This window comes from Necator americanus, chromosome II (genome assembly GCF_031761385.1).
Source record: "Necator americanus strain Aroian chromosome II, whole genome shotgun sequence".
NCBI classification, from domain to species: Eukaryota; Metazoa; Nematoda; class Chromadorea; order Rhabditida; family Ancylostomatidae; genus Necator; species Necator americanus.
In genome coordinates this window covers 20,378,523-20,391,313 of record NC_087372.1, presented here as the reverse complement: position 1 = coordinate 20,391,313, position 12,791 = coordinate 20,378,523, and the positions used below count along the sequence as shown (strand labels likewise).

Below are 12,791 nucleotides of genomic sequence, written 5' to 3'. Positions count from 1 at the left end.
TTAGAAAACACATCGCCATGATTTCAGAAACTTAAAGTTTCCCGAGGAGCACTAAGATTAAGCCGCAAATCAGCTCTAGAAGAGAATAAGAAGTTAAACTAAGGATAAAATAATGAGCTCGAACAAATATTAAAATAATAGCATAACTTAATAACGGTTTCATTTTCTAGCACACATGTGATCCCCGAACACTCGTCCAAGGAAACTGAAAAAAGGATTCAAGGAAAGAACTTTTTGGAGAATTCTTAGAGAATCACAACAGATATGACATGCCGTTTGTGCCGAGGTTTGCTTCAGACGAGTGCATGAGCGGTCGCTATGCGTTAATCACAGTACTAGAATGTGGCAAATACGAAACAATGACGAGCACTCAGCATCAATTAGGAGCAGATGTACAGCGCTGTTGTGTGCACAGAAAACGCCACCTCATTTTACGCTATTGGCACTACAAAATATTACGTAATAAGGTCACTGTAACTTGCATTATAGAACCTAAAGATTTAGTTCGCACGACGACTTCAGAAGACATCTATGGTCAATGGCATTGTCGTGAGAAGATCTTCTGGAAACAGAAAATCATAGGCGATGAAGAAAAAATTTTGCACTTTAAGTTAAGTTAGCTCAAGTCTAAAGCTGGTTAGGAACCATGGGTAATTATAAAGGGAAAACTGAGATTGGTGCGATTTTGTAATAGTCCGCCTGGTAATGTCGCAACACAGCACATATCCCAAAGCATTTCCTAAAGCTTAACAACAGTGGAGAAAGTTGATAACGTTCTGACTAACTGATCCTTTTGAATTGTTTCCATAATTAAATTCTTGTATTACTAAGATATAAAACAAACGTGAAATCAACAAAATGATCGTGCAAAAACTTTATATCACACCCGCAATGACAAACTCGGGTCAAGACTACCGACGTGAAGCTATGCGCTATTGCGTAAGCGGTTGCGCTCGAAGCTTAGCAGTGGAGCTAGCTGTTGAGGTCTAGATAGGACAACTTCACTCAGGCTGCAGCGTAGTAGTGGTGCCAGCGAGGGTTTCTCTCCAATCCCAACGGCTGCGCTTTTCAACGTCGCTTCCAACGCAGCAGCTTCCGCAATTGCACCTATCTTTACGTCGTTTTGACCCGAGTATGAAAGCTAAAAAAGCTAAGAAGTTATTGGAACAGTTGTGATTAGTTGTGTACGACAACTAATCACAACTGTTCCAATAACTTTTTAGGTACTAAAACTAATTCTATTCTTTAACAATTGCAATACAAAAAGAGCTGAGATTCTAGCCTTACCACAGTGAGAGTGGCGAGTAGAGGATCTGATGTTTAAAGACTCGAACACTGGTCTCATTCTTGTCTAGCGTACTCGCAATGTTGTTCAATCTGACATTCACGTTGCGAATTTCATTATTTCGCAACTTTGCCGACTGTAGTTGTAAACGTAGCACCTAAACTAGCGAATTAGGAAAGTTATACATTGATTTTCACCAGTCACAACATAATAGATCATTTAAAGGACGGAATTTACTTCCAATTTTAAAAAAGTACCAACTGATATATCGTTTATACTTGCACGTTAGCATTAGCACTTTGAAAACTTAAAATTTCTCCAGTGCTAAGAAGTACGAATATTTCGTTTCACAAGAATCTTGACGTTATGACATCATGTACAGTCGAGTCATGAAGACATGAAGCATGGACAGTTGCGTAAGCAGTTGCGCTCGAAGCGGTGCTGTGGAGACAGCGGCTGGAATCGAGGTGGGACCATGGCGAACTGTAGAGATGGGTGGCGGTAGCGATACACTACACTATCCCAACTGCCACGCTCCACCACGTCGCTTCGAGAGCAGCCACTTACGCAACTGTCCGCACTTCATGTCCTTTTGACCCGACTATATATTGTACTCGAACTATTTTTCTTTCAGGAGAAAGGCATTCGATCCACACAGCTTGGGCAAATTAGCAACAAAAAAGATGCGGAAAGGATTCAACCTCACAAGAAAACACTGTTAGGTCAGTATCTGATCCAAGTATAAGACCACAACTATGATGAACCTTAGGTAGAGTGTACTTGCAGAGCACGGGAGCCAGCTCCCCAAACGACATATCGACAAGAGAGAATGGAGCTGGGAGTGAGCATGGCGACACATTCTGGTTAATGAAGGTCGCAACTGAATTCTGATGGTCCGATTCCATTCGGTTCGGTCCTTTTGTGATATCAGTTCTTTAGCTTCTCATTTCTCCACAAATTTTTTGGGCGTCACGACATAAAACGGGGTCGTAGACGCATTGGCATATGTAGTCTGATGGAGATGTTGTTCAACGACAATGCCCATAGAATACACCATAGTGAAACCCCATCATGTGATTCTTTCGGATTGCGTGTAAAGAGGGTCCCATCGAATTTTCAAGCAATTTTCCCGATCATCCCTCGGCACAGCAATTGGCGATGGTGCGTATCCTGTGGAGGGAAACAGTCCTTGATACCTAAATAGCTGACTCCGCATACCTATCGTTGATCATACGCGCATCACCGGCCAGGATATAACTCACGAGCTAATTAATTGTTTTGGGGAATCAGGCATATATGCTGGAATTTTCTGATGAGGATTTTGAAAGATATTGTGATATAAGGTGATTTCAAATTTCTAACCAAGCAAACAAAAGCAAAAGAAACCCCCACGTGAAACATGAGGGAAAGATGCAATTAACAGCCTGAAATTACGTGTAAGAAAATCTTTGTTAAAAACGGAACAGTTCAGCTTTCAAATATAACGGGATGAGGATTATCGAACTCCTATTAATTCCAAGCTTTTTAGGGCCTACTTTCTTTCCATATGAAACCTTCGAATAGTGTTCGTACTAGTGAAACAGCTGAAGAAATAGGAACGAAAGTGACAAAAAGCTGGTCGTATGGATGGTATACAGGTGCTTAAGAGACCTTCTGTATCTCCGATCTCACGGAGGCTAATTTAATAAGATTTCTATACTCCCAGAAAGTAAAAACTGTACAAAATGCGCTCCTCTCTCTTAGTACCACCACACAAAACATCATGTATTACTAAGTACATAGTTTTTTAGTTGATTAATTTCGACCACTTTCTTTTCTTTTTTTAAAATTCTTTTTATATTTCTTTGTAACTCCGCAGTTTTCTGTGTAAATGTGGTCAGAAGAATATCTAAGACGGTTGTCTGCGTCTCCAAGAACAACTGGAGCGTCTTCCTGTTGAGGCAAATTGGCGTCTTCGTCGACATATCCACTCAACACATAACGAAGGCATTCGCAAAGAATCCGACAAGACTTTGTCTACCTGTTCCAGGACTGTTCACCTTCGTAATCAACACCGAACTCTATGTTTTCCAACAAGTTTCCGCACTCCGTCAATTATGTAATGTTGCCTATAGCTCACTATGCAGCCCGCAAAGTCCAGAACATGTGGATCAGGGCTGTATCCTGAAGGAAAACGGCAGCTAGAACTCATGATATTAACGACTTGATTTTAGGCAGTGCTCGTGGACAATTCTCCGCTCTCTAGATCCCTTGGAATAGTAAACAGAGATTGGGATGTATTTGTGCAGGTATCACAGAAAGAATGCGAAACAATTCCTGCAAGCCAGAAAATCAAATATAAAGCAGGAACGCCGGTTACCCGAAAGAGCTATTTTTTGCAGCCCTACAAGTAATAGAATGGAGTGTTGGAGTATTATGTACATTATTATTACATGCATGTACATTGTGTATATTTGGTACCTAGTTATTTGTTGTTATGTTATCCCTCACTGCCATAGTTATTTGTTAGTACATCATAATCGATCGATAGTGAGGTCGAGTGGTAACTCAGGGTTCGTGCGCGAAGAGGCGGGGTCGCCCAGGCCAAGGCATATATAACGGCGCGTCAGCGCATACTAAAGGCTTTTTTTGGTCGGATAACCGAGCGAAGAGAGGTGGTTCCTCTGAGCTCTAGTGAGCGATCCAAAATAATTCGGACAGCCTAGGATAAGTATGGGAGGTCCTGAATAGCGGGAATCAATTAGTCATCGAGTAGCTGGTGTTACGGCGGAGGTCACGCGCAACATTTCGAAGTAGCTAGAAGCTACCAAATTAAGACCTGCTAGTGATGTCACAGGGAGGCCGCATTTACCTTGCGTCACCAATCGACGCAGGCCCTCGTATTTATACTCGTGTTATCGTTGATCTTCATCTATTCTCAGTGCATTACCATCGCCTCGTTAATCTCAGGAAGTTGTCGTAAGATACTCAACGAGTTCTTGATCCTTACGCGTCATTATTTGTCACCGGTCATTTCGGATAAAAAATATATTATTCGACTGTGTGGTTACTGAGCAACGGTCTATACCGTTAATCTTTTCCGTCGTGTTCCTCATTCGTGGGTCGGGTGTGGTGTAGCGGTCAGAAGTTCCGCTCCCTGCACGACCGATCGGAGGTTCAAATCCGCTCTAGTGCTCACCAAGCCTTTCATCCCTCCAGGGTCGATAAATTGGTACCAGACTTGTCTGGGAGGATTAAAGCACTGACTTGACACATCGGCTAGCCACCGCAAGTCATTGTATAGGCCAGATACACGTTCTTAAACCTCAAACGATTCTGAATTGAAGTGAACGTGGGGGCGCATCCCAAGCGGATTGAATAACGCCAGGAACTTCATCCTTTACCTTTTTCGTGGGAATACAACCGCGGAACATTTACTTTTATTTTCAGGCTGCAGTAAGCACCCAATTCTGTCGTGAGGTATGACGTGCTGTGTTTAAGGTGAGACTTGTGGTCTGTAATCCCAGAGCACTGTGTAGTCTAGTGGTATTTACATTCCAGCCTTACAAGAACTCCAGCCCTATGAGTGCAGAGAATCCAACATCAAAAATTTTTACAGGCGCTCTCTCTAAGTAAAGTAAGCTAAGCCATTGACGTATGACTTAGTTCACTTAATTGGCGTGCCGACATCAGTGCTCTAAGCATCTGATCTACCTGGCTACAGGTTTCAAGTATCCTGGATGACACCACCTTTCTGCAATATTTGCGTAACTTCTGGCATAACCATAATCCAGTAACTTATACGATTCAAGATGTACACTTCTAATTGTGTTTAGTGAACAAGGCTATCGCTTGTGAATAGCAATAAGACTAGTATATGCGGTTCATAATATGGATGCAATGAAAAGAACGTGTAAAAGCCACCTCTATTTCCTTATCCAAAATTTCACCGTCGAGATCCTCTTCGCATTTAGTAGTTTCATCGTACGAACGAAGAATTTCAGCTGCTTCCACGACGAAAGGCGCTTCGCTGACCATTCCCTCTTCCAGATTATGGACATCTAGACAATGAAACTGTATCCTTATGGCTTCGATTCATAGCACTTATTCCAGAATTCATTGCTCTTCTTTTCTGCAACATCAACAAAGTCCTATTTTTATATCATTAGTGACGTTTAGTTAGAGATTCCATTCTTCCTATCAATAATGAACAGATGACAATTTGCCAAAAGAAAAAACAATGCACATTGCGTGCCAAATAGATGGCCCCACTGTAAACATCTTGCACTCCTACAATAAAACTATTCTTTGCTTCTAATTCTTTTCCAATCTTCGTTCTTTTGGAAGAAACGGAACGCTAGAGTTTGCTAAAATCGCCCATTGAAATATTCAAGTCGAGGAAATGAACTGAACAACTGTAAGGATGGCATAAAAGAACAGTCGAAATCCACAGATGTCTTCTATAAACGTTAAGCTAATGTTTTGCTGCCTCTAAAGGAATGATTCAGAATGGTCATCAAACAACATTTTTGATTCATACATTGCAGCTTGTTTCTCTGTCGACAGACGCAAGTATTATTGTTCCATGTAACAAGAAGTTCTTAAGATCAACACAAATCTATCCATCCTTTTCTAAACAACTTATTGAGAAACACTTTGATTTTTTACCGCCATGATTCCAATAATAAATCAATCTGTCCGCCCCACCACAATTATATTTTTCGTCGTTCATAAAAACGATGTTTTCCCCTTGTCATTCTATATATTGTGACACCTACCTCTTTCATAGACATGGAGAAAAAAGTGTATCGAGTAAGAATCGTATCAAATGCTAGGCACAAAATTATTCACTACATTTGCGTTCCGACTCAGCCTTTTCGGAACCCTGCAGCGCTTTTAAATGAGAATATATGGTTCAACGCCAGCTTTGAATATCTTCGTACCCAATGCTCCGACACCAAGCTACGAAAAAAAAGCGGAAACTCTCTTTCACTGAGAAGACTACATCTTTAAGATCACTGCTAGTGACTTTGGTTGCACAACAGACTCCAAAAAGAACGCCTGAGGAACTTCACATGCGGCTTGGGGAGCACACATGTGTACGTACATACATATGTAGTGAAGAAGACCAAGAACATACTGCCTCGTGCTCATTATTCAACACCACCGTTCGTTCTGTCTTGATCTACGCATCAAAAATCTGGATGTTTCGTAAGCAGGATTGAAATGTGGTGAGTGTCATTGGATGAAATAGGAGTGAATGTTGATCATTCGCAGCTACACCTACACTTTGCTGATGAACATCATTCTGTTAATCAGTATCAGCCAAGCTTTACGAGTATAAGCCGAATTCGATAGAACGTGTGAAAGGATCTATCTCCACCTGAATCTGGCAAAGAAGACGTTTATGAGAAACGGAAGCGGTTCGGATGCTCCATTCACAATTCCCCGCCGAAGCATCCGCATCATCCCACTTTACTGCTTTCTGGCGCCGGCGCACCAATCCTACGTCGTGGAGGGCATCGAATGAGCCAAGAACAACTTCAAACAATAACAAAAACAAACATGAAAGAAAAACAGAAACAAATATGGTGAAAAAGAATATGAGGCATCAGATAACCTAACGAGTGATGGATGGCCAAGTTTGTAAATAAGTTCTTCCAGAACATTGTTCCTTTGTTTGTTTTTGTTTTTTTTTAATTTGTTCTTTTTTCATTTGTTCCTATGATTATCGGGAGGGGGGGCGATCCTTGACATCAGAAATCCTGTTTTTCAAGTGCAAAGATAAACGGCGGGCAGTATTTCCAAACACTGCTGTTCCTTCATTCATGGCACCAATCTCTGCTTCAGCTAGAGGAATCGGAGTTGGTTAGTCGCGAGGCTACGTAGCGCGTCCCAAGGCTGCGGATAGGGGGCTAACCGCAGGCCAAAAACGACCTTGTACATGCCTTGAGACGGAGGTGAATTCAGGGTACGGACTCCCTGTTACTGCTGTGCCAGGACTAACTCATAAAAGCCCTTGCAACCCACACGTCGCTCCGGCCAAAAGCCTGGATTCCAGCGGAGGTGCAAGGGAGGCGTTTTGGAGTCGCCTCCAACAAATAAGCTCCAGTCCACTCCGAGAGAGCGCAACGTTCTCCCAAAACTCATGGAACTAAAGGCCTGCAACCTGCCCATAGGTTTAAATTTATATGCAAGACGCAGTAATAGAAAAAAGTCTCCTGATCCCCGTAGGAAAGCTTTGTGCCGTGGCGCTAGGAAGGACGGGATTGCAGGAGCCATCTAGGGTACCGAAACGGAAAAAGATTAGGACGACAATCTGTACTTATAACGCCCGTACGCTTGCATCGGATGCGGCCATTGAAGATCTGATGATGCAAGCCAGGAAATTCAGGTACCACGTCATCGGACTGACCGAGACGACACCATCCACTGACCGCAGTTAATGATGCAGGAGAAGTCTTCTTAGGAACATGCGACAGTAGAGGAGTTGGTGGAGTTGGTGTTCTCATAAACACGAGTATGGCAGAGATCATCGACTCTTTCGAACAACTTACAATCCGAACCGGACGTCTACGGATGAGATGTGGAACAAAGCCAGCTTTGACAATGTTTGTCGCTTACGCTCCAACATCAAGCTACGAAGAAGAAGTCGAAGCTTTCTACATGGACCTAGTGAAGTTCCACAGAGAAGGCCATACCTTCTACAAGATCACTGTTGCTGATTTTAACGCCCATATTGGCCCCAGAAGAAGGACTGTGAAGCTTCACATCGGGACCACCTCCAACAATGGAAAGAACAAGGGAGAGGCTTTCCGAGCTTATCATGACGACTTAGACCATCCATGGGAGTTCGCAATTCCAGAAGCCCTCCTTTCTATGCCGGACGTGGGAGCCACCCGGTGGAGGGTACCGTGCTGAAATTGACCACATCATCGTCACCAAAACGTTTTGCCTGACGGATGCCGCTGTTGTACCAAAGTCCTCCGAGGAAGATTTTCGTTTACCCGGGGAGAAGAGAAACCCGGCTCATGGAAAAATTCCGCAATGGACAGCATCGACCAGGAATATCGATCGGCTAGTTGAACACCCTCACGAAGAAGGCTGAGAGTTTTAAAACCACCAAAATACGCCTGTCTCCGAAAACTCTAGAGCTAGTACGTCAGATGGAGTTGCACGAGTCGCAGGCAAGCAAGAACTCAAGAGGCTCGCAAGGCTTTACAGAGAGGTGATAAAAGAGGACCTCAAAGAGAGAAGAGCAAAAGTGTTGGCTAAAGCTGCAGCGGTGGGAAAGAGCAATCGCTACTTCTGTCGAGGATTCTCCAATCGGAAGACGAGGATGACTGCTCTCCCAGATGGAGCAACTACAGCATCGAGAAAGAGGACGAAAAAGGTCATCCACGACTTTTACTCAGATCCCTTTGACAGCCACGTCCACTTACCTTCTCACCATCTGAGGGAAGACCGACAAGTCATCCCAGAGGTTCTCCCGTCCGAAGTACGACATGCTATCATGTTGGTAAGAAATCGTACGGAACCCGGTCCGGACAGAATAAGACCAGAACAACTGACGAACCTTCCGCCAGTACTCATCAACACCCTGGCGAGGCTCTTTACACGTTACCTGTCGGAATGCAAGGTTCCTAAATAGTGCAAGACCAGCAAGACCGTGTTGCTGTATAAAAAGGGAGATCCACATGATATCGGCAACGATCGCCCAATCTGCTTACTGTGCGCTTCTTAAACTCCACCGTACTTCCTGCTTTGACCTATGCCTCGGAAACCTTGGCATTTCGCAAGCAGGAAGAAACCGCGGTGAGCGTCATTTAACGCGTAATTGAGAGAGTGATGCTAGGACTATCCCGATTCACGCAAGTGATCGAGTGGATTCGAAGTTCTGTCCTATGTCAGTGATCGAAGATTGGAGACGCCGTTGCATTTGCCAAGGTAAGCAAAATAAGGTGAGCTGGACACATGATGCGCTTTAGCGACAACCGTTGGACCAGAGCCGTGAGCGACTGGGTTCCCCGCGATATTAAGCGCACTACAGGAAGACCGCCGACCCGATGGTCAGCTTTCTTCACGAAGTCCTTCAAAGAAAAGTATGATGCCCTTCGTGTCCCACGCGAAAGGAACCACTAGGTGACTCTGGCACGCGATCCGGAAAAATGGAATGGTTACTGGCGCCCGCTCGACCACCTCAAAGAACACCGCGTGTCACGGTGATTAAAGTGAACAATTAATTAAAACCAGTTTGAACGTCCGGCTAAAGCCGGACTTTAGACTTTTCTAGTGTTCACTTCGCTCGCCTTCACTGATCAATAAGAAATAATAGTAGTGACTTTTTTGTAAAATAACAATTGTTTTCTATCAACTCTTTCTTCATTTTTTTCTTCAAAAATTTAATAATAGATGAGAGATTTCATGATTTTCTTCCTAAACGCGCCAGTACTATATTTGGAAAACAATCAAACTTGATTTTACATCTATGTTTCTCTGAAACCTTCGCAATTTGGAAACATTAGTCGAAGTATGAGTTTCCTCCACTCTCAAAAATTAGCACAGAATGATGTGCTAACATGAAATGAAGTGAATATCATCATCCTAGTGATGAAGATAAAACTCTACGTCAGACCACGTGAACGTGTGTTGCTTGTATTCCATCTAAGCAGCCGTTTGTATGGGTGTTTCCACTTTGGGAAGAAAGGATGTTAGCGGCATCAGGGAAATATGCTTGGAAATAGATACGCGAATGAGTAATAGAAACCCATTCTGCCGTTGGGGCTCCCGCGCACCAATCCGAGGCATTGGGAGCCGTCTCACCCCACTCCATGTTTTTCTGGGTCAGGGGCACGAATTCGACGTCGTAGGACCCACCCCACCCAATTTTGCCGCGTTGTGACCCCAGCGCACCAAACCGACGCCATCAAATTCCTCTCACTCTTTTTGGAATTTCGGGACTGAGACACACAAAGGCGCACACACGTGACAGAATAAGTCAGTTATTATATAGCATGATAGCTTACAAATTTGGAAGTGTACATTCACATAAAAGTTTATTTACCCTTACTAACGCATGACGGAAACTAACTTGGCCTATCAAACCCAACATAGATAAAAATAGACCTCTGGACAATGGTGGAAAGGTAGAGTGCTCCCATATCAGATGCATGGCGATGGTTTGGCACCCCACCAGTGCGGAGTTTTGCATCATTATGGAGCATTTTCGTGACACACAAACACAGACGCATACACACACGGACTAAGCACGCTATTATATTATATATTAATTTAACCAATTAATTAATTAAATACAAGAAAATAAAACACAGAAAATGTGCCGCTGTCTCCACCTTACACTCCAGTTCACTGATCTGAAAAACAAGAATCAACAAAATTTGTAGAATTAAAATACTTCCTTCTTGAAGGAAAGGAAAGTTCTCTACCAAGCAGTTTATAATATTTTACCGCTTTTAATTCAATGTGTATGTACATAATATTACATATTATGCTATATAATGCGCTTAGCCCGCGCGCGCGTGCGTGTGTGTCACGAAAACACTCCATAATGATGCAAAACTTTGCACCGGTAGGGTAGCGAATTATCGCCTTGCACCTAATAGACGAGCACTCTACCTTTCCACCGTTGTCGAGAGGTACGTAGTCATGTATGTTGGCTTTGATAGGCCAAGTTAATTTCTGTCATATGTTAGTGAGGGTAAATAAATTTTGTGAATGTACCTTCCAACTTTGCAAACTATCATGCTATATAATAATGGGGTTATTCTGTCACCTGTGTGCGTCTATTTGTGTCTCAGTCACGAAATTCCAAAAAAAGAGGGAGACGGCTCCCAATGCTTCGGATTGGTGCGCGGGAGCCCCAATGGCAGAATGGGTTTCTATTACTCATTCGTGTATCTATTTCCAAGCATATTTCCCTGATGCTGCTAACATGCTTTCTTCCCAAAGTGGAAACACCCATACAAACGGCTGCTTAGATGGAATACAAGCAACACACGTTCACGTGGTCTGACGTAGAGTTTTATCTTCATCACTGCGATGATGATATTAACCTCATTTCATGTTAGCAGCACAACTACATGATCGAACATTGAAGCGAGTTAAATGGTGACGGTGATTATATACACAATCTCAGCTATTTTCAATGACTACCTGCATGAAGCTCATCCGAGATCATGTAAACCTTGGCATCGTTGTGAAGCTGCTTCAAATATGGGCTGTCGCTAGCAATACCTTTCTGCAAAGCAGACACGAATTTGTTTTGCAAAATCACACACGCTAAGCTGGACCCATGTTTGACTCACGTGAACATTTAAAAAGGCCTGCTTAGCAACCTCTGATCGTATACCTGCCCATTCGGTCTCAGCTTGCAAACGACCACATTGGAACAGATCCACTTCCTTCGTGTTCAACTATAAAATGTTTTTTTTTTTTTGAAAGAAAACAATTTGGAAAAGTAGGCAAGCACAAATTTTCTTTCAAAAGATCCCTTACAGCTCTAGTAGACATATTCCTAACTGCCATCGCTTTAACAGCGTCAAACAATTGAAGTTGCGGAAGCAGCATATCGAAATCGCATTTTGATCTGATATAAGGAGTTTAAAAAGCAAAATAAAAGTTATATCCGAGCAGTACATACCAAACCTATGCATCTGATTAACTAGACATCCTATTGATCGTGCGACATAGTCTTGCAATCAACAGCCCATGAGTGGATTAAAAAGACAAACACATTGTTGCTGCTGTGTCAGGACTGAATTAATGTCCGAAAATTTCGCTCAAGTCAAAGGCAGGAACTACCTAGGGTGCCAAGGGCGGAAAACTACATCTGCACGTACAACGCACAAAAGCGTGCATCAAGCGACCATTGAATATCTGATTATTCAAGCTTGGAAGATCAATGACGACGTGATCGGAATGAGCGATATCCCCAGTGTACGCCTTAACATCAGGGAACTGTTACTTAGAACAGTACCGACTAAGAGAATTAGTGGAGTAGATACCCTCGTCAATAAGAGGTTACCAATGAGCATCCGTCATTTTACCAGAAGCACTGATTATCTCCGCACCTACACTCTATCATCAAGTTACGATGGAGTTATATGGATCAAAAGAAGTTCTACAGAAGATCATACCTTGTACAAAGTCACCATTACTGACTTCAACAACAAAATAGACCACAGAAGAACGTCCTAAAGGGATACCAGGGATTGGAAGGTGTTGGAAACTCTCCACAAATAGATAGATATAGAGATAGTTCACGAATATGAGCATGATCACACTCAACTCCGTCTAGTAATTCACAAGAAAGCGTGAGAAACAGCATTGGTTATAGCAGTCCACTCTTTGATGCAATCTGTTATGCGATAGGACGCGAGCAATCTGCAATCGCCTCAGTTCAACTGATGTAAATCAAATAAGCACAGAAGTCCCAACCATCGTTTACAATATATTATGGGTAACTGCAGCATAATGTTAGTAGCAGAACGACTGCCATCTTCTGCTA

The 12,791-nt window shown here is 42.9% G+C and overlaps 2 protein-coding genes across 3 annotated transcripts; one reads left to right on the top strand and one right to left on the bottom strand.

Annotated features, from left to right (window-relative positions):
• Positions 1 to 305: 305 nt before the first annotated feature.
• RB195_018669 (uncharacterized protein) lies at positions 306 to 620 on the top strand (the record flags this gene model as incomplete). Its single annotated transcript, XM_064186216.1, has 1 exon — positions 306 to 620. One exon carries the CDS (start codon positions 306 to 308, stop codon positions 618 to 620), a length of 315 nt encoding a protein of 104 aa, XP_064042097.1.
• Positions 536 to 11,937, bottom strand: RB195_018668 (uncharacterized protein; the record flags this gene model as incomplete). 2 transcript variants are annotated; one of them, XM_064186215.1, is made up of 7 exons in its annotated part: positions 536 to 562; positions 1,288 to 1,313; positions 1,361 to 1,442; positions 5,189 to 5,325; positions 11,438 to 11,522; positions 11,590 to 11,697; positions 11,780 to 11,851. In XM_064186215.1, 7 exons carry the CDS (start codon positions 11,849 to 11,851, stop codon positions 536 to 538), a joined length of 537 nt encoding a protein of 178 aa, XP_064042096.1. The 2 variants fall into 2 exon arrangements, with proteins under 2 accessions (XP_064042096.1, XP_064042095.1); XM_064186214.1 differs by lacking the exon at positions 536 to 562 and adding exons at positions 1,220 to 1,226; positions 11,930 to 11,937 and having other exon boundaries at positions 1,288 to 1,442; positions 11,780 to 11,870.
• Between the last annotated feature and the right edge of the window lie 854 nt (positions 11,938 to 12,791).